This window comes from Lepisosteus platostomus, chromosome 9 (assembly GCF_059453375.1).
Source record: "Lepisosteus platostomus isolate fLepPlt1 chromosome 9, fLepPlt1.hap1, whole genome shotgun sequence".
NCBI classification, from domain to species: Eukaryota; Metazoa; Chordata; class Actinopteri; order Semionotiformes; family Lepisosteidae; genus Lepisosteus; species Lepisosteus platostomus.
Genome location: NC_142619.1, coordinates 20,536,248 through 20,563,894, shown reverse-complemented (window position 1 = coordinate 20,563,894; position 27,647 = coordinate 20,536,248). Strand labels below are relative to the sequence as shown.

General features: G+C 35.1%; 1 protein-coding gene across 3 annotated transcripts in view; it reads right to left on the bottom strand.

Annotated features, from left to right (window-relative positions):
* Positions 1 to 1,780: 1,780 nt before the first annotated feature.
* Positions 1,781 to 27,647, bottom strand: part of sema3d (sema domain, immunoglobulin domain (Ig), short basic domain, secreted, (semaphorin) 3D) — a 186,627-nt gene continuing 160,760 nt past the window's right edge. For all 3 annotated transcript variants that reach the window (XM_088647163.1, XM_088647162.1, XM_088647164.1), the window contains exons 9-18: positions 21,524 to 21,638; positions 21,369 to 21,438; positions 20,983 to 21,127; positions 18,870 to 19,092; positions 17,500 to 17,588; positions 16,562 to 16,603; positions 14,618 to 14,775; positions 13,493 to 13,557; positions 13,083 to 13,222; positions 1,781 to 3,272 (exon numbers count right to left, since the gene is read on the bottom strand). In XM_088647163.1, coding sequence (XP_088503289.1) covers positions 2,820 to 3,272; positions 13,083 to 13,222; positions 13,493 to 13,557; positions 14,618 to 14,775; positions 16,562 to 16,603; positions 17,500 to 17,588; positions 18,870 to 19,092; positions 20,983 to 21,127; positions 21,369 to 21,438; positions 21,524 to 21,638 — 1,500 coding nt within the window. In that variant the 3' untranslated portion in view covers positions 1,781 to 2,819. The remainder of the gene's footprint in view (positions 3,273 to 13,082; positions 13,223 to 13,492; positions 13,558 to 14,617; positions 14,776 to 16,561; positions 16,604 to 17,499; positions 17,589 to 18,869; positions 19,093 to 20,982; positions 21,128 to 21,368; positions 21,439 to 21,523; positions 21,639 to 27,647) is intronic.

Sequence of the window (27,647 nt, the reverse complement as noted above, 5' to 3'; positions counted from 1 at the left end):
GTAATCTAATTCACAATGTGAATCACATCTATTCACCTTAATTAGAGTTTGACAAAACTACTCAACATACTATGCTGTCGCCACGAAACAATCATTGTATAGCATGTTGTGTGAATAAGATTATTTTTAGTCACAACACAGTACACAAGATACTGTACACTTGTAATGGTCAAGACATAATTATGTCATGTAAATGACTTCTTTTTTAGTCGCCACTGGATCATGTATGCGTCACTTATCCTTGTCCTAGACACTAAACACTTTTTTCTTAGAAACTGCAATATAAGAAATGATATACAAAAGCATTATTGTTGTCCAAAATCTCTTTTGTGCCTTAGACTCTTAAAATACAAAGACTGATGTCTGGAGGTGGTTGTTGGGGTGGCTGGGGGGAATAGCAGTAGGCTATGGACCCCTGGAGGTTTTTCGCCTTTGTTTGTTCATCTACATCTGTGCCTAAAGGCTTTGCTTAATCAATAATGTATAAATGTTTCTTTAAGTTTCCTTCTTTGTAATTTTAGCTTTCAGTAGGTGGCTGATTGTAGAGCTTAGAATTTCTGATAAATGTATTATTCCTACAGAATTATCTTTATTTCATGTGGGTCTTGGTTTGTCCTCAAAATTGTATACAGTAGGTAAAGAACTGAATTGCTGCCCACTTCCCCACTAGGTAATACAATATGTGTAAATGGCAGAAGGTACTTTAGCCATAGTGATCGAACAAGGTCTCTGGGACACTCTCTTTATGTAGTAGAATCCATACTGTTACTAAATCAGTAAGAACAGAGACACAAAAGCTGCAGTAGCTATCGTACCGGGACTGATTATTTTATTCTTCTTTGTGCATAATAAGAAGCCACCATGTTTTGCTGAGTCTTCATCTAGACCAGTGGTTTTCAAACCCGGTCCTGGGAAAACCTTGTGTCTGCTGGTTTTCATTGCAGCTGGGATCTAAGTCTCCGGTGCTAATAATGACTTAATTAATCTGCTTGCTTGTTTAGATTTTGTCTTTAACTTATTTCTTCAGTCAGTCCTGAGTGTCAAAGATACCCTATTTCAAGGGTAAGATGTAAACATATAAATATGCACAAATATAAAATAGAAATCAACTAGCCCGTGATTAATAACTCGGCTGGAGCATAAACCAAAACGACACAGTGTTTCTTCAGGATTCGGGCCTTTCTGTACCTTGGACCTTGTCACAAAAAAGTCAGATTTTGAAAATACAGATCTATATCATCTTAGTAAGATTCCCAAAGCTACACTGCCAACCTTTTATTGAAATTTTAACAATATACAAACATTTTCATTAATTAAATCAGCATAAGCTTATTGAAAAATAAAATGACGTTTTGGAAACAGCTATTCAGAATAGCTGTCTGAAAGTATTCTAAATCAAGGCCACAAACCCAGTAAGTGCATTGAGACAAAGGACTCAGGCATTGCATGTTATTCTCAACTTGGTAAAAAAAAAAACACTGTACATCACACTGATTTACAGTGTTTAAAGCAGACACAGAACTACTTGAAGTACCAATGCTAGTTACTCTGAATAGCTCTGGGTCTGACATTTTACATTACCATCACAAGAGCTGGTGGTTCTATAATAAGAATTTCTGGGGTGGCTGTGCATTGTAATGGCTAAATTATCACATAGAGCTTCACCGCTACTGTTTTCATTTCAGATTTCACTTCCTAGCTGTGGAAATGTGATTATGCGTTGTAGTGAACAAATATAAATGCAGACAAAATCTGTCACTTAATATTTTACATCAGAAACTGAATGTTCAGACTGGTTTAATATTGTTGAAAAATGATACAACAATTATTTGTGATTTAAGTCAGAAATATACAGCAGAAATACAATACATACTGTAAATTAACATTCCACAAGAATGTTAAGTACATTGACTCTTAAGCATTTATTCAACTTACCAAGGATGGGGTGTCTAAATCAAGTGATTTATAAGTTAAATGTAAATTAACTAAAAATATAAGCAGACCTTCTGAGAAATATTAATGGTCTAATGGTGCTAAAAGGCAGGAGTTCAAAAGATACCGAACACAATCAAATGCATTAAGACAGGGAAAGTACCTCAATGTTTTGAAGGCCTGTAAAACCAAAACTATAATAAATAACATTGTCACAAATGTTGAATACTTAGTCTACACAAAATAAATGAACTTCAGATTTGTACAGTATAAAAAATAATCAAACATATAACATATAGTTTTTGTTAAATATAGTCTGCTCTCCAGAAACCTGGATTTTTGAGTTCAGTTCTCATATTTGCATTTTTAATCCTTTTGCCAACATGATCAGAAGGAGTGATTTAGTGGTTTATTACAGAGCCATAGGCACCTTTTTATCCTTATTACTTTCACAGATATAAACATCTAAAGATATCTGGTTAAATCAAAAACCCACATTGAAGAGCCAGGTTTTAGGAGAACAGGTCATGAACGTATCCTTTTGGTTATAGATCAAACTTATGAATTCAAGCAAAACGTTTAAACTTCTAACAAATGTACTAAAGCTATACAGTAAAATCCATTTGAATATTTACATTTATTCAGCATTAAGGATGTATCATCATGCATTATATTACACATGTATTGTCAAAACAGGGTCCAGAACCATAATACCTTGCATATGGTCCACAGTCACTTCAGAAGTATACTTAAAGTGTATGATAATGAATTTGTAAGGTATGCTTTATCTTTAAAAAGTTCAATTTTAAACACATAATGAAGGTAATGAAGTTCAATATTGTCTTTGTGTTTTAAAAATCAAAAGAATACTGGCTACAAAAAAGGTTTTATGTGTCAACAGCATCAGGTTTGTGGTCTGGATGACGGGTGTGATGTCTTCTGTTTCTGCTTTTCTTACTTTCTTGCACGTGCTTCCATTTTCCTGAGGAGCCTTTGTTTTTCTGACGCCTTTTCTCCCTGTACCACATTTGTTCGCAGTACTCATCAATTGTAAAGAGAGGGTTATTTAACAGCTGGAGATAGTCTTTGTATCTGTAGCGGGATTCCAATGTGAGACGCGACTCTGCTATGGCGTCTTGTGTGCGTGACACCTGATCCTCCGATTTGGCCTGCTTGTTTTCCATTTGGCCATTCTCAATTATTTTCAAGTTCAGCCTGAGTATAGTGTGGCTGAAAGTATGTTCCTGTGCAACGCAATAATAAGTTCCTGCATCCTTCTTGTGGAGTGAACGAATCAACAGGCCCAGCTCTGTCTTCATTATTCTTTCATCAGGCTTTACCTGCATACAAAGTGGATAAATATATACAGTATATAAATCTGGTACCTCCATGAATTTGTTTTAAATCATTCCCTCCCAAATTGCAGCCTTCTATCTGAATTTTAAATAGAGGCACAAATGGTTCATTACCACAGAAAACAATCAGAAGATGGCTCTTAAACTTAGAATGTAGCCTTCTAAGGTCTTGACTAAGAGTTGGTGAAAACAAAAGATAATACTACTTACATTAAAGATTCAGGAATTTAAATTGAGTAGCATGCAACATAGGGTTAGTGTGTTAATGATCATTATAATGAGAAACAAATTGAAGTAACAAAGGGGAAACAGCCTCAATGCTTTCAAAGGTCAACACAGTGCACTGAATGTCTTTTACATTAAGATGGCATAAGGCAGATGATCAGGACATGATGGCATCAGGTAAAGGTCAGCTCCCTATGAACTACATAAATGGGCTGTTTAAATAGCTCCTTCTTTACAAATTAATCACATGTCATGGTGCTGTCAAAGCTAAAACAATACATCTGCTAAAGAGGGGAAGATGAAGCTTCAAAGCATACTTCACTTCACCGTCTGAAGTGAAAAATAGACCACAGAGAAAGATTTAGAGAACAATAGATTCATTTTTTTCTTCTGAATGCCTTCTGTTGAAATACTCAAGCAAATAAGGGTCAATATTCAGCACATCCTTACTAAACAGTTGCCAGCTCCTGCCATCTAGTTAGCTACAGTTTACTTAAGAGATGATTTACTCTAGAGGTTAATTTTATTTTTCCAGTATATTTCTCCAGTATATTTGTCTTCACAAGTTGCAGGATTACAGATCCCACAGAAACTTTTGAGGATACACAACTGTGTAAAAAGCTACTTAAGAAGACTAACATGAAGTTACTAATTTTGTTTTAGCAGGCTATGTCTTTGGCAAAGTATTAGAAGCAACATAAAACTTAGCTTTTTTCGGTGAGAAACATTGTTTCTACTTTCATTTATTTTACAACTACATAAACAAGTACAACATATACAGTATTTTTGTATACTTATAAGTGAAATGCCAACTTTTGATTATGGTTTTAAGTTGTTGTGAAATAAAGTACATTCGACTCAAGACTCAAGATCATTCTTCCTAGACTAAGTAGTATCTGGACTCAAAGGCTGAATTATTTATTTCTGTCCTAATTGAATAATAGATTGACACTGCACAAATACTCAGCATAATGCAACATTTTAATGTATACATTAAGCAAATAACTAAATGAATAAATTAATTTGCCTTGCTAAATTTCAAAGGCAGTGGGGGTGATCTGATTTTTTTTCTTTGTCAAAGGTCATCAGTTTAACTTATAAGGCAGCCACTTTTCCCATTCATTAGGCAAACACAATTAGTGATTTTGATAAATTCACTCTGAGAGTGCTGACTTAAGTGTTAAATTACACAATAGGTTACACTGGACTGGAGCTCTGTTATCATTAATGTAGATGGTTTGGCTCAAGATTGTGTAAATCACTACAACTGAGCTTCATTCTAGAGGGAAGTATGCTTTCAAAGTAGCAGAATGGATAAGATGAAACAAAGAAAAAAATATAAGGACAGTTTATCCTTTTAAAATATTTACTCCAGTCATTACCAAATAATAGTAGATTAGTCTTACATAACATAATTTACTTTTTAGTTGTTGTTCAAAATTAGCAGTAACCTTTGATTTAAACTTCTTGCTGTTTGCCTTAGGATTATATTGTCTTAACACTAAACCCAATGATAGATAATATGTTTGTGCTTTATCTTTTGAATCAGAAATTTATGTTACTTAGCTGGGGAAGCCTCCAAAGACCCTCATTCATAAATGTTCAATCTTCAAACCTTGATTTTTTCATTTATTTGTTTAATCTTTTAAACACATAAGGACAAGATAAAGAGACAATTACAAAAAGTGCTTTTCTGGAAAATTAACATTTAACATTGGGTTGGTCTGCCCATTGTTTTACTGCCTTTTTCAGAAACTGTGCCACTGTTTCTCATAGGTTCTGACACATGTCTGTTAATCTTCATAGGAAAGACTGGGGGAAATTAAAACGAGCTGCTCAATTTCAATACACACAGTACAGCAGACATCTACTTGTCCAAAAGTCGCCCTTTCACTTAAGACAAGGCATCTGTGACTAAAGTATAATGACATGAAACATGCCAAGCTGCATTTTTATACAGAGGTCTCTATTGCTGCCTTGTAATCTAGTTAAGCAAAGTTTATGCTGTTAATTAAAAATCATAGTGTGATATAAAAAAGAAAATGCATTGGTGTTTTCAGGAGAGGTAAATACTATTACTTCATTTGTTGGAAGCCATGCTTAGATAAAGGTCACTCCTGCCATTACATAAATCTTTTAAACATATTAGAAGTCTATAAAAATTTGCAGTAAACCCAGTAGGTCAAGCATTTCATGCACTGGCAGGACCAGGTATGTTAGTAATTAAGGGTAATATATTACCCCTTTGATGGCAAGTAACACATTTTCTGAAATCGGAAAGTTCTTAGGGGTGCAGGTTCCCTCTACTGGTTGAGGTAAGACCCATCATGAAATATCAAGTAGTTATCTCAGTGTTCTGATCTGGGACTTCACACTCAAGCAGATGTCACATAACACAACTATTTTTGTACATTCCAGGAAGTCCGATCACTCTATAATTTACTGGCTACATCTTTCTTTTTTATCTAGTTCTTTGTTCTGCAATGCATGCTTACGTGGTTCCCTAAGGCTTAGTGCTTCCATTTCACACCTTACGTGAAATGCAGAACATAGGGGCAGAACTTGAATCTGGAGATTCTCTTTACTTTATGCATATACTGTATATTTAGCTTCTCATATAAACTACTAGTAATCAGTTCTAGATCAGTATCTAGCAGACAAAACATACCTGTGGAAGATGAAAGCATGATGTTTGGAATATATTGTTAGTGGGCTCCACTATCTTGGGTGACTTTCAAAACATATATGGAAATACCTTGTACTTATACACTAGATATTCTGTTTGAAATTTCCAGTAACAATCATGTGCACACCACACAAGCCAACAAAATGCAAAATAAGGCCAGCACAATTTGAATCTGGCCTCTAAAACCCACAACCTTCAGTTGATCCATGATTCATTTTAAGCACAGAACTGTTTGGAGATGTTTCCTAATAAGTCTCAATGACACCCTGAATGTCTCTGCTCAAAGAATAGTGGGCACCATTTTTCACATAACAGAGGAGTGTTGAGATGTGGCCATGTTCCCTGTGGTCTATGTCCCTCGATTTGATCTACTGTTCTGGTGGAAAACATTCCTTGTTCTATGGTTGTTCTATGTTTCTATGTTCTTTCATCGAATAAAGATACATCAATATAGTTCTCAGTGCAGCCGAGGCAGATGTGGTGTGCTGACATGCTTTGTGGATGGTCACACTATTTCCTGACATCCATGGGTCCTGTCCTTTCATGATCTCATGCATATTAAACACTCCATTGTGATGTCATGCATATTAAACACCCATGAAAGTGTATGACTGACGGTCATCAGGATTTAGACAGAGAGGGGTTTACCACCTGGGTAGAGATAAAGATCTGGGGGTAGAACAAAGGAAGAACATACTGGTTACCACCTAGGGAAGGTTATGGGAAAGATGTGTAAGAAGCATGGAGGAAATTGTGGTTCTAGATTATCTTATTCATTTTATGTTGATTTTTCCCTCCACAAAACTAAATAAAAGTTTAGTAGAATAATAATAACCAGAAAATAGAGATGTGAATTACTAAATGGAAACATTCAAACTTGTATTTCTCACAAAGCTTTGGTCATAAAGAAAAAGGTAATAAAACGGGGTTGCTAGGCCTTAGAAATAAAGTTGGTTTTACAAAACAAGTCCAACAACTAAAATGGGTGAGAAAAGTGTAGGCACTGCTGTGCATATTTTAACACTATGGAAAGGAGTCTATTATGGTGTCTGAAACAGCAGAATGACCCACTGACAACCCGAATTCCAGTAAAGATCTCGTCTCCTCCCATATGCTATTGAGAGACAGACAGGGATTTAATGCCAAGACCTAAAAGGTGACAAAAAGGAGACGCTCATTGAGCCAACTGTTTCCGATGTGGCCTTCTGATTCCCTTCCCTTTCCTTCCTTAAGGAAATGTGTCATAATGTATCGAAGGCAATCTTTCAGGCTAAGACTGCGTCATGAATACTAAACAGTTACAATGGGTCTCTGTCAGCCTTCACTATATTGGTTAAATAACTGAAACACTTTGTAAAGGGCACTTGATCAGAATTAATGAACTAACTTATGTATATATGTACTAAAAATGCTGTATATATATATATTGTGCACACTTTTAAATATATGTTATGTCTTTGTAATGTATTTACTTATCTGTTTGCTGGTACAATTGTTTTACAAGAAAACAAAATGCATTTGATAAAAGATCCTAGGTTCTGAAGTTTAGTATGCCATTTTGTATGATCAGTAATGCATTTTTATTTCTATACATTTCTATAAGAGGAATTTCTATACATCTTCTTTAAATGTATACCAGAACACAGCAAAGAGAACTGGTTTTAATCAATACATATAATACTGTGCTATTTTGATCTAGTAACCCTTTATCTGGATTATTTAGAGCACAGAAATGGAACAAAGGAGTCTAGGGAGAGAGGAAATGGATAATCACACATAATAAATAAAGAAAGTTGTGCAAAATGAAAGCTACAGCAGCATTCCTTCACATTTTACGATGAAATTGACCATAATTTCAGGATATTACACTAGGCTGGTGCATTTTATAAGAATGTCATGAAATCCCTGCAGTTCAATTCCATATGGCTTTTCACCGAAATAAAGATATGCTCCTTGGAAGCAGTGATCCCAATACTTTGCAATTGAGTTGCTATTAATTAATTCAACAATCAATAACAATGACAACCTTCTGCTCAGTAAATGGCTCAATCCCTTAACATAAAGGAAGTGGTTAAATCCCATGACTATTAATCACAGATGACTGGTAGTCCACAAGTGACTACTACTACATTTTTGATGTCAGAGGGACAGAAACATTAATTTCAATACAGGAAGCATTACTGTAGCAGACATGCCATTAAAAACACAGGATTCGTCCATATAATATTACACTATGAAGATTGATAAGAATACGTGGCAATTTTAAAGAGTGAACATATACCCGAGTCAGCATAATCTTGAAAAAACAGCAGAGGTAAGATGATTGGTGCACATTGGCTCAAATTCCTCATTTAGATGATCATCTGCCTTGTTTTGCTGTTGTAGACAAATTTTTACATGCTCCCTAAAAATTTATATGTAAACAATGCTAGTTGTCAAATTATTATAGGATTTCTAAATATATTAAATGAAAGATGAAAAAATAGAATAAAGGGGCAATAGTGCACTTTGAGAGATTACTTTGGGAAATTATTATAGTTCTTCCAAGTTGTTGCCATTTTTAAACAATGCATTTACTTCATTCTGCCATGGATTATATTAAAGTTCGCTATATCTCCCCATGTTTTATCATGATTTTACTGTGTATTAACATATTGTACTGTTATTTTATTTTGAAAAACCATTTAAACCGTAAGATTGTGCACCATTATTTCTTTCCAAACAGCTTAAAGTACTCAATTTTATAATGCAATTATTATTTTAAATCATTAACTATTTTTGCTCTGTTTTTTTGACAATACTATCATGCCATTACTGGGCACCACTTTACCAGAATACCTGGAGAAGACTATAAAGAACGTAACTTAGACAGGGAGAAGACCCATGCTAAAGGGACTGTAGAAGGCATGACAATGTACATAAAATGTTTACTTCCCTTGGATTCTACACATGATGGTTTGGACTCTCTGTAATACGTGGCTCTGTGGCTAAGGATCTGTGCCTGTGGCTGGAAGGTTGCCGGTTCATATCCCATGGTGGGTAGAGGAATCCTACTTCACTGGGCCCCTGAGAAAGGCCCTTAACCCCAACTGCTTTATAGGGGTGCTTTATAAATGAGTTACTCTGTGCTCTGACCCCAAGCTTCTCTCCCTGTCTGTGTGTCTCATGGAGAGCAAGTTGGGGTATGCGAAAAGAATTTCCTAATAGAAGAAATTGTATATGGCCAATAAAGTGATCTTATCAATCTGTTGTTGTTTGCACCCAGATTTTGCTATTAAGTGCTGATAATTCACCTCCAACAAGTCCAAACTGATAATTTGATAATAACTGATAAACTCATAATACATGCCTAGCTATGCTACCACAATAAAATAAAATCCTGATGCATGCAAAATTCCTACAGTCCTGGAATTCCTGCAATGTAAGCTAATATATATATATTGTCCTGAATGTTTGGCCTTTGAATAATGTTTGGTCAGCTCTTGGTGCTAACAGCACTGAGCCAATCCCTATATACAGTAAGAAATTTGTTTAAACTGTAGAATAAGTAAAAGTTTAGTATGTTATCATGCCTCAGAATATATTCCTACACTTACAGAAAAGCAGAAGAGAACTTATTTAAGTCTAGAACATAGAAGATCACAACACCAAACTTCTTTAGATTGAACGTTGAAACAAACACCAGAGGGCACAAGTGGAAACTACTGTACATGGAATTACATTAACAAACTGAGAACACGAGGTACTTCTTACCCATCGGGATGTGGGAGTATGAAAAAAGCTGCTGAGCCATAGTGTTGCAGCAGTATCCTGGCTTCTTTCAAGAAATGCTGAATGACATCCAGTCCAGAAACTAGCTACTAACTAGTAAACTGGCTAAATGGGTCAAATGGCCTCATGTTATTTGTAACTGTTCTTAATCAGAACCTTATTTTTCCTTATGCCATACATATATTACACATACATATACACACAAAACAGTTTTAGAAGCCATTAATTTAATGATAGGACAACCAAACAAATCCACAGAGTAGAAAGCTCAGACATACTGTAACTGTAAGTAATCATGAACCTCATATGTTCTGCAAAATATTCCTACCTAAAGCATAGTGAATATACTGTAACTCAAACTGCTAGTGTGATTTTAAATACAAACATATGGACAGCTCCATTACATCCTGGCTGTTGGGGATATGCTTTCCACTTCAGAGAATAATAAAAAAGCTCTCTGTCTTTTGAAGTTTCAGCACCTGTCTTTATGTTTGCATTCTTTTAAAAGCAGAATACTGGTGATATTGAATCTGCTGACTAGGCTCATCTTTGTCAATCCATTCTGTAGATGTACGTCAAGCTAGAGATCAGCAAGCATTTCTTTACACTTACTTTCCGTGTGCCTGAAGAAGTTTGCTGTTTCTGCTATTGGTCATTCATCACCTCTTTGTGAAACAAAGAACACTGAAGTGACCAGTTGCCAGATAAACCAATAATGAGTTCAACTAAAGCCGAATATGCAATTATAGCTAAGTATTAAATTACATATTAATTTTAAATTTAATCAGACAAATAGTTTTGATCTCACAAAAACATAAGAAATACATGATTTGCTGCACATTGTTTTATGAAAAGTTGCTTTCCAGGTATTTTTTTTCTTTTCCAGAGACTAGTGAAAAGGAATAACAGAATTCCATAAATATCACATGATACTGTTGTGGAAAAAAAAAAAAAACATTATCAGAAACTTTGCCAAATGGAATATCATCTTCAAAAGATGTTTTCTTTAACAAAGAGATGCAATGAAAAAATGCAAATCTGATCTCACTGAAAACTATATGTACACACACATCGGCATTTCACTGGCAACAGCAAAAGCGAAACAGGACATACTATATTCCTTCGAGATCTGACCTAGAAAAAGGTTATCACATCAGTGGAAGACACAAATAGCCAAAAGGATAAATCTTTATGTGTTGATTATTTTATAACATTAAATTTCAATTAAGATAAGGAGTGTGTGTGTTGGGGGAAGTATGGAGAGAGAAAGACCAGACACAGAAAGAAATGAGCATGGTCCAAGAGCATATATGTATGAAAGTCTATTTTTAAAAACCGAAAATATATTTGGATTATTATTATGGCATTAGCAGTGGCATTAGCAGTACAGTAGTTGAACAAGTAGTAGGAGCCACACTAAAACATTATCATATTTTAAACATTATAGTTAACAAAGTTAACTACAGTATATAGTTCTTATAGTTAACATTTCTGTCAAAAAAGGGACAATTAAAAATGACCGAAAACTGTCACAAGTTGAAAGTTTACATAGTATTTTTATTATTGTTTAAATTTCCTCTTAATACATACTGTATATATTTCTGTGTAACTAATTATAAGAAATCTGAATAAAGCTATGCCTTTGTAGTAGGAATATTCAGCACATTGTCTATTCACTATTAATGACTGGCAATAATGTGTGCTAAGGATGCATTTACTTTTTAGCTAATCTTTCTTTAAGCACTCAACTAACTATACAACAAGAGGCCAGAAAAATTCTTAAACAGAGCCTGCAGCCATTCAATTCTCAATGGTTAAATCGACCAAGAAGTTTTACAGGCAGACTTGGAAACTCCCAATAGTCGTATGTCCAGGTCATGGTTTCAGAAATCCCCTTGTTTAAGAATAGTATTTAAATGGCTAGCAGCCAGGCATCTTGGTTATCAGATCTCATTTATTCTGCACTTAGTTGCATGACCACCTTGAAATTATAACCCTAAATATCCAGATGAGGAGTAATCCTAGAAAGAGTTATATCTTATTATTCACAGCTTGCGGTCATTTTAATAATATGGCGCCCTGCCAGAAAAAAAAAAAAACCAAGATCCTCCAAAAAACTGACATCCAAAACATATTTTTTAAAATGCTACACATTACAGTAAAAAATGATACAATAGAATTCAAAACCTCCTTTAGGAGCAAATTGCAGTGCCCAGTCAATAATAAACTGACAATGTTTCAACTACTGATTCTGATTATTTCAGATGTTAAGGTTGTGTGCCTTTTTCTCAGAGTTGGCACATTTATTGGCATTTAGACAGGGTTGTCCCAGCTGCCAGCTGTTTTTATGTAAAGGTCAATCTTTCAGGCATTCATAGAGGAAGGCAAATGCACTGGTGTGAAGTACATGGGAACACCTCAGACACCTCAGAGTTATACTATTTCACTGTGCTTGTAGTTCGATAGTATACAAATCGGTCATTGCCCATGGTACTGTATATTATAATGCATATAAAGTTTTCTTAAAAAAACAGAACCGAGGTTCTCTCACCTACATCTCCAATATTAAAATTGCCACTGGGCAAAGTTAGGTCTGAGTGCCACAAATATTGCAAAAATGATACTGACTTTTAACATACACTTTGCTTGCCTGGAATACTAAGAAAACCTATTTGTGCTGTATTTTATTATGCAAGTGGACCATTGCAGAGGTGAGTGCAAACTTGCTTGTGCCACTGTCCTGTAACTCTCCAGTTCTGCTCTTCTGTAACCACTATTTCAGTGCTATGGCTTGGCAGGTTACAGGAACTAATAGTGCTGCAAATAAAATGTGTCAAAAATGGGAGACCACAAAAGAGACCACACACACACATTCCATGAAAGAGCTAACAAAAACAGTACTTGTTCACAGAAAAATATCCAAACGCATGCAATGCTTTAGGACAGAAAACCAAAACCAAGACCCAACTACTAATTTAAACAGAATTTTATAATAGAACTAAGGTAGTTAAAAGTGACCCTTGCCAGGATATGGTTTTATGTTTTTGACTGCTGTGTGCACAACTTAGGAAGAAAAATGTTTAATTTAACTGAAGGGTGAAAAGCGATCTTACCTCTTCCCGATGGTCAGTCCCAGACCTTTGCAGAAACCACCTGATGTATGCCTGCTGAGACTTTGGGATGCATTCCAGGAAGGTTGAGTTATGTTCAACACCAAACATGAGCTTTTCTTCAGCATACTGATTACCCATAGCTAGGGGGAAAAAATCATATTCAGTATTTTACACAAATAGCTGTTTCAATACATAGAACATCCCGTCTTTTAAACTAATGAAGAATGCATAACAGATGTGTTCTTTTTGTTGGGGCCTTATTTGTTAAACAAGGTAAAAATGAAATGTCAGTAATGCAAATATTACTATTTTATCCTTTTACTGTACATAATATGCAATTCAATGCAATGCCATAGACAAATTACCTTATTTACCTTTAAGTTTTTTTAAGGGCCAACAAAAATACTTACTGTCCTCTAGATCCCAACACTGGCTTGAAGGATCGCCATGTTTTATGTCTTGCCTTCTGGCCCGTCTGCAGAAGCAATACCAGAGACACTACTGTCAGATTATTAAATCTTATTCCTCATTAACATAACATGTCTTCTTTCTTAATATGTTTAATATAAATGGGCTGCAATAGATCCACAAATTTTTTTCTATTTCTGTGGTCTGCAAGAGTCAAAGTAATTTATTTCTTTTCATTTTGTACATTTCAAGTTTTATAGATTTGGAGATTTTGACAGGTAAGGCACTGCCATTCGATCATTTTAAATTCTCTGCACATATTGAAGGGGATGTTGTTTTACTGTTTTTGAAACACAAAACAAAGTAACTAAATAATGGTCTTATCAGTGTCATAATTGTGTTGTTTTAATATTTTAATTGTATTTTTCTCTCTTAAATTCTGTTCAATTCAGAATATTCGTTAAACTGCAGAATTTCCTATTTTTAGGTTAGGTTTCCTGAGCATAGGCTTGTAAGATATAGAGCAGGAATGTTAAGAGCTCTGCAAGTGTTAGTACATGTTTTATTGTTTTAAACTGTTATTGAACCCCCAGGAAATATTCCTACATATGTCTAAAAAGTATGTAAACAATGTACGACAGTAGTAAATTTGAATCCTTGTAAAACAAAACATTAAGATATTGTTATTTGATATATTCTGTTTCTCTTGTACATGATTCATTAAAAGGAGAACCTCTCATTTTCATCAGATTAAATCTCCTCCTCACATGCTCTACTGAGAACAGAAATAAAACCTTAAAGCCTAGAAGAGTGGCCAAAGGGAATGTCAGTAACATAGAGTGAAACAGAAAGCTTCAGTCCCAGAAACATCAATCTACTGGTGTAACATTACACGATTTCTGAAGTTCTTCAAACAAAAATAATTCAAAAACTGACAATTTACATCTGGCTACACTACAAAAATAGATAATTTACATCCAATTCAAATGCAAGCTTCAGGGGCTCTCTTTACCATCCTGTTCTTTGAAGGAATAATGAACTGATAGCGAAACTGAAATTAGGGAGTAACATGATTCAAGTCACTGACAATTTTCTTTTTTTCTTAATGAGGCGGTCTGACTCTTCACCTTTTAGGTGCTGGGACATATCTTGAACAGGAATATCCATCCCATGCACAGTAGGGATCCCTTGCAAGACAGCACTCAGCACAGACCTTTCCATAAATGTTACATCTTTGCAGAGATACTTGTACAAGGCCATCTCTGGAACCAATATATAACTGTTGCTAAAAATAACAAAACAAAATGTCATTAGACATATGCAGTGCAATGACCTTCTTGAAATGGTTCCATGCATAAACAAAGGTGGAAAAACAGATTTCTGTGACCTGAGAATATAAGTATTACAAGAATCTTACCAGACATACTGTAATAAAGTCTGCCTTTGTTCTCTGTTTTGATTTATGATAGCCCCACAGAGATTTAGACACACCATCACTGAGCTGGTTAAAAATCCAACTGTCTTCTGGCTCTAATTCCAGCTCAGCCCTCAGAGACAGCATTGAGCTTGAAATGTTGCTAACTTTTTCAAATCATTTTAAGGACCTAAATGGTTACAGGTACATGAATATTTACAAGCAACTTGAAGTTGCCTATAATTTCGGAGCTCAAAGTCATTTTATGGTCCAATTAGCAAGTTACTGGTTCATTTAAGAGCTCAGTGTACAGTAAGTACGGTACCTGAAAGCACAGCTGGAACAAAACCCACAAGCAAATCGGGTCATGAGGATCAGACTTAGGGAAGCTTACACTGTGGGTTTCCTTCAAAGACCATTGTATACTATGCATTATTATTTAAATTAATAATGTATAATAATTTAAATTAATAATACAATGTTATAATGTACCAAGATCACTGAATTGTCTTAAATCCCTTTATTTATATATTTTCTTTGAATCTGGCTTTTAGTTGTTCAAGGGTTACATACTGTTGCAGTCATTCAGACCACAGGTTGAGCCCTACACTCCAAAATCTCTCCAGCTGGATTTTGTCATTTAACAACAGTGACCAGGATTGTGTAAGCTGCAATGTACAACATGCTGTGTTCTGGGTAAGCTGGATACAAATTGGCCAGAGTATCATGATTTGCCTCATAACAGTGACTCCCCTGGGTACCTGCAAGTATTTGTCTAAGACCTGTTTGCCTTGTCTTGGTTCAAAGGTTGTAGCAATGAACTGAGATGATTTACAATTGGAAGTTCCAAGAATGGAAAAAAAACAATGAATGACTCCAAATTGAAGATGAAAAAAAATAAAAAAAGATTAAACATTATATGATTTAGTCAATGTACTCTTGTCTATCCAATACATATCCAAGCACGACTCCTGAATCCAAGCCCAGGTACTCATAGATTTCAGAAATAAATGCACTTATATTATGACAGATAAATCTGTGTTATGTGAATCACTGTCCAGTTTAAAAACATATTAATATAGCAGATAATTTAAGTAATAAGGAAACTGTTAAGATAGGGTTAACTGGAAGAATGCCTTCCCTATTGTACCTTTCTATCTATTTGTAATTTGCTAATACATTGTTATATATTCATTTCTTTGCTCACTCTTTATGCTCAGGATAGTATATTCAATATATCCTACTATGTTATCGAAGTAAAAGCCCATATTTTAGGCTATTAGCACATCCTCTAGCCCTTAAGTATTAGTGTTGAACATTAAGTTTTTGGGATTCTCTATTGTATTAACATTGTATCTCCAACTGACCCTGACCTTTCACTGAACTTCTTCATCTAGGAGAGTTCTATGTGTGGGGAGGCTTTTCATCCTGTGAGATTTATATAAACACCCATCCCGCTGCTCTTTTGACAGAAGTGAGAATGTTTTTCCGGCTCAGGTGTCAGAGTTCCATACTGGTACAGCCTAAGATCAGTTACAAATGAGCATTTTTATATTAACGTCTTCTGAAAGTTACAACGTCGAGCATGGCAGTCCTGGCATTTTCACATTTCTCATAAAAAGACATAGATATAAAGTAAAAAGAACTCACTGCATACCTGTTTGGAGGATATCTCCATGGTCAGAATTGGTGAAGGAACCTACATTGAGTGAATAACACAAAGGAGCAGTGAAAGATCTATGGATGTGAGAAAATGCACATTATTTGGGAATCCACTATCATTTAATACTATTACATTTCATTTTATTTTTAATATTAACCCCAACAGAAGAATTAAAAATGCTTTCAATGTCAAGCTACAACTTATTTTCCTTGGAATCCTGTTTTCTATTTTCTATTTTCAAAAGGGATAAAGGAATAGCATTTCTGATTAATGACTATCCCACAATACATAATGTCACCGGGGGGGTCTCTCTGCTCATCAGAACTCTATTTTGTTATTATTCCTTTTTTTTCATACAAACTAAATTAAATCCAGCTGGAAAGCAGATAAGGTACAACTATATTGATCCAAAGGCAGGGATATGGAAAGGATAAAGAGAATATAGTTTCAGATACTGACACTGAAAGGTCTCCTGCAAAATGTGCCTCTTTCAATAGCTTCTCTGTAGAAAGGCAAGGCGTTGATTAGTTTCACTCTACTGAGCTGGCGTGAGCTGTTATGGGAATATTTGTTCTGTATTTAGATAGGGTATTAATACTTTAGTTCTGTTTGATCTGCCAATTGGTGGCAAGAGAGCTTCTGGTTTCATTTTTTATGAATGTAAATGTCAAGCACTGTGTCGTTTCCAGGTAGAGAGTCAAAGCTTTCCGGAGATTCCAGTAATTTTCAGACAACGTCTTGCTTATATATCTGTCAAGTCTTGATAGATTTGCTCATCTCCTGAATAAGCCTGTTCTTGCCTGTGTTTCCTGCCCTGAAAAAAGGTATTTGGTGTTATATAATGCTGTGATGGCCCCATTTAAAATTATTGTTTTTTTTGTTGCTGACTAATTTAATTCTGCCAGTTTAAGCCTTTGTGCTTCCCTTCTTACCTCAAACACCTGCAGCTCTTCCAGCACCACCTCTTCCGTAACCCAGTTCTCCTGTGTTATGCTTACCACTTTTAGCACAGTCCCCACATCTAAGAAACAGAAAATGGAGAAATGTTATTTACCAGACTAAGAAGTAAACATATCTGCAGGATAAAAGGCTAGTTCATTAAGACCTTCTTTCAGGCACCAGTGCTCCTGTGCATTATATAACTAGCGTACTGTGTGTACTAAAACACATTTTTTAAGGTTGTATTGTATCTCTGACCACTGTGACTGTAATCTTTTGTTAAAGCAGGTTGGTCTCTTGGTCTGTGTGGTTAGGGTGCACAGAGCTCTGCCTAAAATATATATTTGAATCCAGGGTCTGACTTTACATGTTTCAGACATATGTAAAACTCTGCATTTCTGTAATGTGAAAATAATAGGTGATAGGTTCCATAAAGGTTAGTTTTATTACCTTAGTCAACATTAGATTTTTTTTTTATATGACAGCAGAGTGAGTATTGAAGAGTGTGTATTTCCAACATTTGAATTTCAGGGACATGCAACCGGCAACTTTTGAATAAATAAAAAATGTTAATCGAAATATTATGTATTATGAATATGTTATATGCCATATTATTCTGAATATTACATTTTTAAAAATACCACCGCTAGCATATTTTAACTCATATAAAAATGTATATATATATAAACAACATCAGTCTTGCCAAATACTGAATACAAATATTTGGTCTGGTTTCTGGGCTAAAAAACAGAACATCAAAAAGGAAGCTGGTAAAATGAACAATTGCATGAACATATGTTTTCATTTCATGACAAAAGGGCTTTGCTGACAACAGCCCAAAGTTGGTATTCCCTTTTCTCCTCATTAGAGTATTTGCCAAGAGTGTTGAAAACATGAGTGACTTGTTAAAATGGTGCACTACAGCATAACGGGATACTGCTACACTTCAAGAGTGAGATGATAACCACTTTTAATTAAATATATTTTAGCTTCCACCAAAATAATAAGCTGATAAACATTAAAGGATGATACATAAGGTTTAAAACCATAAAGGTCAGAAACCAATCTTAGTTTTTTCCCTACCACTTATTTGATAGGATACATCGCCATCTGCTGACAGAAATGTGCTAACACACCGCAGGATTTTCCAAACAATACTGGAGAAATTCCAACAGTGTGATCCAAACTCTGAAATTACATTAAGTAAATATCTAAATTCCTATGAGTCCTGTGTACACTACTAGTCTGAACTAAAGAAATAAACTGTACATGTATTATTCCACTAATGCATTCCTCAAATGACAAATTTTGTACAAATTACAAAAACAAATTTATGTTAAAATAAATGTGCAATATTTCTTGCCTGTCCCCAAAAACATAACAGAATACTGTCCATCTTCTGCTACAACGCGATCCACAACAATCTGGGTCAGCCTGTAGTCCACATTAATCCTTGTGAATACGGGTTCTCCAGTAATAGGATATACAGGTTTGTACATCATGGGATGGTATTTAATGAAGCTGATGACATCATCAGGAAAGTCCTTTGTTGATTTGATAAGTGGATCATATGTCTTGCTTGGACACTGTAAAACAGAGGGGAATATAATTTAAATTATAATTATAATTCAATACATAAGTTCTATAAAATACATAAAACATTTACTGTACTAGTTAGTTTAAACATATAAGAAGTGACATTATCAATAACATAACGAACAAGCAAAGGACAAAACAAACCTTTAACTTTAAAAAGTTATAGTTAAGAGCGTACAGTTAATTTAAATTTTTGAACATCAAAACAAAGAAGGTGGAAAATAAAAATTAAAAAAGAACAATTTTGGAAAAAATTTAAAGTGTTGCCATGTAAACATAGCGATTTTTTTTGTACAATATGTACAGTTTAATTCATCAAAGGAAGACTATTTTTGATACAAAATGTTACCTATACTGTATGTACTCTTCCCAAACCAGGCATTGGGTTAATCTTACTGCTATGGCAATCCCTAAATAAGAGCTTTCATACAGCCACTGTTCTTTTATCAAATGTTATCAAACAGACTTATAAAATTATTGAATTTTTATGTTAAGGTCATTTACAGATACAGAACATTAACAAATATTTTCAATACAGTGTTTATAGGCCCATCATCATGAATATGTAACACATTTTAAAACATATGTAAATGTTTCCCTCTAGTGTTCAAATATAAAACTGCAACTACAGTTAAACAAGCTGTATGCAATATTTAAAGAATGGAGTTAGCTGGTTATTAATTTCATGTGTGATTGATAAATATATGAAATTATATATGAAATGTAACTATATAAAACTGATTATACAGACATTGTATATATATATAAAACTTCCTGACCTGTGGATTAATTGTAATATAAACATCTCTTCTTGCATCATCTAACACCACCTATTTCAGGACTACTATAACTCCTTAGACCACTTTATTAAACAATTGTACTACTTGATAGCAATGAGTTCTAGATGATTAGCAGGAAATGTAGGAAATAAAGATCTGGTTGTTTTTTAAAATAGTGCAACTGAGCAGATTTTAGGGGCCACACGTTGAGATGATCAACTACTGTACTTACAACAAATACCTTTCATTGGATAACTTTATTTCATGCTGAGTTTCAGAGGGTCAGGTTTTTAAAATTCATTAGTAAGATAAGCCAGGTACTTCCATGCAACAATGTGGTGGTTGTAAATTTTAAATTCATTGTTCTATTATATCTCCAACCCTGACCCCAAAGAGCCTCAGTGCGGTTAGTTACGGTCCATCCTACATCAACTTGTTTAAAGGATTTGAAAAAATCATCAGAAGTAATTGATCAATTAAGGGAATACTCTTTAAAATTAAGGTAATGCTAGCCCTTGAGTAATGAAGGGCCTTCAGATTTTTGCTCAAAATAATCTAGAGAACTAGGGAGGTAGGAAATGAACAAAAACACCATCCCTACCCTTTAAAAGTATTTTAAAGGATTATTGTCAGGTTTGCAAATGCATTACAGTCACATTACAAGTATGAAGTAATCTCCTGCATAGTTTACACATGATACCCATATTGACTAAAAGCCCTAGTACACAGTAGATTTGAATTAGGAAAAAGAGTTTAGGTACTGTAGGCCAGATTACACAAAATCAGGGTTGAATTTAGCTGGGACACTCATGTTAACACCCCTACTTTCAACCACAATAGCCTCAGTTTAACATCTCATCTGAAGTACGGAACCTGGGAACAGTGTCATTTTGTTTTTATTGAACAGAAGGTGCAACACAGCTTTCTTTTCCTTTTGGATTTGAATTCTAGAGGCACCTTGAAACATATTTAACATATAATTATTTTAGGTTTAATTTGCATTTATATGATTGTGGTTACAGTAAGATTAATGTTTTTTTTTTTTTGGTGGTGTCAAACTTCAGGATGTTGAAAATAGCAATTGCAAAAGATTGTACTTACAGTCCCAGGCCGAGGATAGGGTATTCTCCCCTCATACTCTGTCCATCTATGGTCAGGCCCCTCTTTGTGGGCATATGGTCCATTGAAGACAGCACGGATGTCAGCCATGCTGTATACACAGACTGCAGAGCCCTTAAATATTGAACTGAGAAGATATTGGTTTAAAATAGATAACAGGCACTGAAAACAGTAGCCATAGTCCCTGGTATTTATCAGTTACTTCATACCTACAATAACAAATCTTACCATTCAAGACAAAAGGAATCATTTTAACAAGAGGTGATTGCATTAGTCAATCATAAATCACAAAAAACGTGAAAAAGAAGGTGCAGTAGTTCTGTGAGTAGCCTGTGCTGCTGTGAATGAAAAGCAATGTGACTGTGTACCTTGTTGTTGTGAACACTCCGTAAACAACAGGATTTCTGTAATCTCTTGTTGATAGCAGAAAAATATCCTCTAAAAACAAACACACAAAAGAAAATTGTGTTATGGTTCAATCAGCCTGCCTAAAACACTATTCGGGATCACAACAGTCACTTACGGAGTTCATCGAAGTGGGTATCAACCCCATCCAGCCCAGGGATGGAGCAGACCAATCTAGCTTTAAGGAATGTTGTCCATTTGTTGGTCAAGCTTCTTAGACCTCCTACATCATTCTGAAATTAAATTAAATGTAAATAAAGGAAAAAAATGTTTACTTTTCTTAACTTGTTTAAGTTACTTTAGAGTTTAAACTCAGCAAACTAAAAAATCTGCTATGTATCTTAATAAAATTAAACAAAAACTTTTTGTCTGGAAGCAATATGTAAAAATCTTAAATGACAAACTTTCTTGAAAGTTTCAGTGTTTTTGTGACATTTTTTTTTTGTTTTACTGCAGTTTCTTGGATGGTACTGTACATGAAATTGAATTCCATTAATCTTTATATCCACAAGTTGTCAAAAGTCCTTGCGTTTGGGTACTGCAGACTTATATCTGCATTACTCATGTTTATCATTTCTCAAACTGTTGAACTATTAAAAAAAAGTTTTTTTTTTAAAACTGAAATGTACAGTACCACCACAATAAAACTACATGTATCTTCATGTTATTAAGCCATGGAGCGGTTGCATATACTCCATCTGCAGGTGACTCAAAACATAAATGCAGTAATGCAAAAACCTAAGTACACATATAAACAATCTTTGTAGATCTGAATGGAACAGAAAATATTGAAGATATAATAGTAATTGTGTGATATTCAAATATACTGTGATATCATGTCACACTGGTGACAGAACATGAAACGTAACAAAAAACAGTAAAAAATATTTTTTATGAGTGCTAAATTGTGGTTTGTTGATATAATAAATGTATTTATAATTGATAACAGTATTGATAGTGACATTAATAACATAAAATGAGACCTTAAAGAAAGGTCTCATTTTCGTGTTATTACTCACTTTGGAGTATAAGAGCATGGAACAATGTGCTCTGCCTTGTTTAAGAATCTGAAACCAAGGATTCTTTCTGGATTAGCGTCTTAATCAATTAGTTACCGAGTGCCAATTGGTCAAGATAGTCCTAATGCCCTCCTCTCATTTGTAACCTCTCTTACATACTTATGTTCTTATGAGAAAGCTTTTAGAGGGATGTAGTCACCCATCACATTAGATAGTTAATACTTTATTAATCCTGTAGGGAAATTGATGTGTTATAGCAGTCCAGCCCAAGACAAGCAAAACAGACATCAGAATAGTTATAAAACAAAAGACAAACAAGATAAATAAAAATAAATAAATACATAGGTGTGTGCAAAATGTGCTGATCATAGTCACAGTCACTGTAAAAACAATAAAATATGTGCAAAATGTGCATAGGTTTATACAGACTGATTGTCCAAAAAGTAAAATGGAGTAAACATGCTGTCCATAGAGGAGCAAATGAAGGGCTAAAAGTCCTAGCCTAGGGCAGCGTTATACACCCTGACAGCAGCCGGGAGGAAAGACCTGCGGAAACGTTCCCTTGAACACTGTAGCTGGAGCAGTCTATTGCTAAATGTGCTCCGCTGCCCAGTAACAGTCCCATGAAGCGGATGAGAGGTGTTGTTCATGATGGCTGTGAGCTTGGTTAGCATTCTCCTCTCAGCCACCACCTCCATGGGGTCAAGGCTCATCCCCAGCACAGTGCCAGCCTTCTTGATGAGTTTATTGAGCCTATTTGCATCTTTTGTCATGATGCTGCTACCCCAGCACACCACAGCGTAGAAGATGGCCGCCGCCACCACTGATTCATAAAAAATGTGTAGCAGTGTTCCACACACACCAAAGGACCTGAGTCTCCTAAGAAAATAGAGTTGGCTCTGACCTTTCTTGTACAGGGCATCAGTGTTACCATTACATACACATACTCTAGTATCATGCGAGGAACCTTTCTGTTGACAGCACCACATTAAAAAAATGATATTTAAAATTTCTTTGCAGAATATTTAAGGGTCAAAGAGGTTGCATATAGAAAAAAATTGCAATTAGTAAAGAGTCAATGTACTGTATGCTAATGAAATCTTGAGAACTACAAGTGTATTTGTAATCAACACATCTGCTTTGCTCTCACCTGGACTGTGATGCTCACTTTAACAGAGATGACAAGTACTGTTTTCTCTGAGTAGTAATGTACTAGATAATAATTCTCATGGCAGATATTTACAAATTCTTAGAAACTTCAACAAGAAAATAATATTTTCCAAGTATAACAAGAGTTATAAAACACATAACTTTTTTATATTGCCCTTTAAACTTGAATAGAGCAGGCAAGAAGTCCACAACAGCATCAATATACACATTTATAACTCATCTAGGAATCTTTGAGTTAGCTAAAGAATATTAGTAGATGTACAGCACTTTCTTTTATTGAACAATCATGATTCTAATTTGGTTATAATAACAGTATATGGGGGTGGCCTGATGGTGTAGTGGTTAGCATTGGCTGTCCTTGTGGGTTTCCTCTGACTGCTACAGTTTCCTCCCATAGTCCAAAGACATACTAGTATGTTAATTGGCTCCAGAGAAAACTGAACAGACGTGCAAGTATGTGTATGTCTGTCTGTGTGCCCTGTGATGGACTGGTGTCCTGTCCAAGGTGCACCCTGCCTCATGCCTATTGCTTGACAGAGAAAGTTCCAGCTCCCCCACAACCCTATATTGGATAAAGTGGTTAGAAAATGGCTGGATGGATGTTGACACTTTCTTGAGCAGGCAAGAATTAACATACTCTGAAAGGAAGGATTACAAGATGTGCAGAAAAGCAAAGGCCCATCTCTGCAGCAAATTTTAAAATTGAGCAGAGATCTTCTTAAATCAGAGCGTAAGAAGCTGAGCTGGGAAAAGTAATGCTTCCGTGGAGCAAGATATTGGCTAAAAATAGCTGTCAGAAATTTAATTTGAATGCCTGCTTGTCAGGCTTTTGCACTTTCATCATACATACTGTATGAGTATTTAAAAAGCGATAGGGAAATTAATTAAAAAGGGGGGTGCTCAATTAACTCACACTCTTGTTAGGACTGGAAATGGTAAACAATAGTTCAAACATGAGCTGTAGTGAAAAAAATTATGCCATTTATCAATTCAGGAGAAGAGCTGCATCTTAGAGTTTCTATGACAGGATTAACTAAGAGAGATGATGATACAGTTCAGCAGTTAGTAGATTCTAGCAACAATTTTTCAGATTTCATACTGATAATGCACAGATACAAAACAAGTAACAAGGGGCAGTGCAGTCTGGTGCAGTTGCTCTGTGGCTAAAGATCTGTGTCTGTGGAAGGTGCTGGAAGGTTGCTAGTTCATATCCTGGCCGGCAGAGGAATCCTACTCAGTTGGGCCCCTAAGCACGGCCCTTAACTCCAGGGGTGCTGTATAAATGGCTGACCCTGCGCTCTGACCCCAAGCTTCTCTCTCTGTCTGTGTCTCTCATGGAGTTGGGGGTATGTGAAAAGAACAGATAAAAGAAATTGTATATGGCCAATAAAGTGATTTTCTCTTATAAAGTTAGTGATCGGATTCCTAATACAAATACAACAGATGCATTCTCAATAAAAGCAAGCAAAAAACAAAACATGAATGTTAGCCTGCGTATTTGAGTTATTGTAGAAGTACATATTTCCTGATGATTTGGTCTTTGAAGATGGCCAAATCAGGACAAGTAACTGGTTGTCAAAACCTGAAAAATGAAGCTCAAATGAAAACCTACTCCCATAGCAAAATCATCAATTTTTGTACAACAATGTAATTTTGCTCTTATCATTCAATTTGCCTTACAGTGAAATAAAGTTATATGGTACCTACATTAAAATCACAGTGTGTGATTATATTTTAAAACCTGTGATACTATTAATTCATTATTCATTTTTACTATAGACTGATAGGGTAAAATCCATATTTTTAAGAATATGTGAAATTGTATTTCTGAAGTTATATCTTCCAAAATGGATGATTTATATCAGATATTATTGAAAAATTAAAAAAAAAACATAAGAATGCTTACAGACAAGTGGGTCATTCAGTGCATGTAGCTCATTTATGGTGTTGTATGATTTACACAAGGAGATACTAAATGTGACCACACACCGGTGTGTATGTTAATGAATGGAACAGTTGTTTCAAAATATAATCACTTGGTAGAAAAAATGTGCAAAAATATTTTTTTTTGTTGACTTGGGTATGAAGCCAGAGTGCATTAGAAACTGAGCATGAACCCTTAATGGACTGGTGCAAGTCCTGTAAGGTGGAACTGTAGCAGTTCTCAAGGCGAAGGACGTTTCATGAGAATAAACACTCCAGCACTTACACTGTTTCAGTAAAATGTCATGTGTAAATATATTCTCACGTCATTTTACCATATGACCTGAGCACTACAGAGTTAAGCACAAACATACAGTACCACTTCTGAACACATTTGTTCAGATGTCTATGCAAAAACACAGCAATAGATAATTAAACCCTTAATTTGATTAATCGTATTTTAACTATAAACAGCATCTTAAAATCTGAAAAAAAAAATATTGTGGTTAAAGCAAGAATATAATAAAACAACTTAAATCATCAATATATGTGGTCCAATATTGCAACAAATGTGATATGTTTACTGGCTAAAATGTTAGGAAGAAGTAATGATTAAATTCCATGCTGAAAACTAGGAGAAACACAGTGTTTTGGCTGTAGAGCTTTATTTGGGTGTGTGTATGAGAAAGAGAAAGGTGACATGAATATAAAGTACAAGAGAACAAAGAACAGAGTAGGTGAGAATGGGCATACAGGTGAGAAAGAATAAGTACAGAAAGGGGTACTAGGAGAAGTGTGGGAATTTGAAATTTTAATTAATGGAGAGGATTTAAAAGAATAAATATACAGTAGTTTGTTACAAAAAGAAAATAAAAATAGTCTGTTGTCACATTTTCAGGATAATTTTGATCTCTGATCTTTTTCTTGAATACTACAGAAGGAAAACTGTAAAAGGATTCAGAAAGAAAAGTAAAATCATGAGCAGGAGAAGTGAAACGAGGAACTATCGGATTAGAGAGATCTTTCATCCCCTGAATTGTCCAGCCAGTCGTCTTCGTGTCTCACCAATGCAAATAATGTAAAGGCAGGGATTTTTCTTTAAAAGATGCAGTAAGTACTTGATATGCAAGTTGTTCTCCAGATGATTTTAAAATGCCTCAATGGGTCATGCATATCTGTGGTGGAAAACACATATTTGCGGTGGCTTCTATTACAGGAAAAGGTGCTGGTGGGGATGGTAGCTGTGGGTTTTTAAATAAACTGTGGACAAGAAGGTTGCATGGATTAGTTAGTTGGCAATATTACATGATGTGGGGGTCTGGGAAAAACACTCCTGTTTAAGGCTCATCCAGTAGAATGAAGAAAATATCTTTGACCTGGAAATGCAAAAAGGTGTTGGGGTGGAAGGGAAGCACCAGCAGCATATTGTTCAGATAATTTCCTGTCCGGTTGATGTTGCAAGGGCTGTTTCTGGCCCTGTTGATACAATTCTTGTTCCTGTGCAGCCAACGCAACTCGCAGTTCTCCACTTAAAAATATTAGGGATTCCTAGTTACATAAACAGACTCTCTCAGTGCCCGGCAATGTGTGCTTGACTAAGGAACATGAGACAGACTTCCCTCAGCTTAGGGATCCCTACTAGAGGAATCCCTAGATCTCATCATTCATCAGCACCAGAGTTGGCAAGTTATGTAGTTCAATTCCAAATACTATTAACCTTGTCACAACATCAAGTGAAGATAATTCTGCTAGAAGAATGGCATAAGAATGGTTTGAAAATATTTAAAAACCTTGTAGAATTAATGACATGCCCTTTATAAGCTGTTTGTGCTGCTCATACTGTATTAAGTTAAATATATAATTAGGTTGACCTTCCCAGTATGTCGACCATTAACAGTGCTTTGTCATAAACATTGACATTTTAAGATATTTGATATAAGGGTAAAATAAGACTAAACATTACTCTAGTGCCTCTAACTGTGGAGTCACTGAGGTTTCATTATCAATTTAAAACATAATGACTAGAAATGTAAAAAACAATCCAGAAGTCCAGAAGGTATAATTTCTTATTGAAAATTCAAATGGAAGACTGAATCTTAAGCAGCAAAACAAAATGGTGTAAAGACAAAA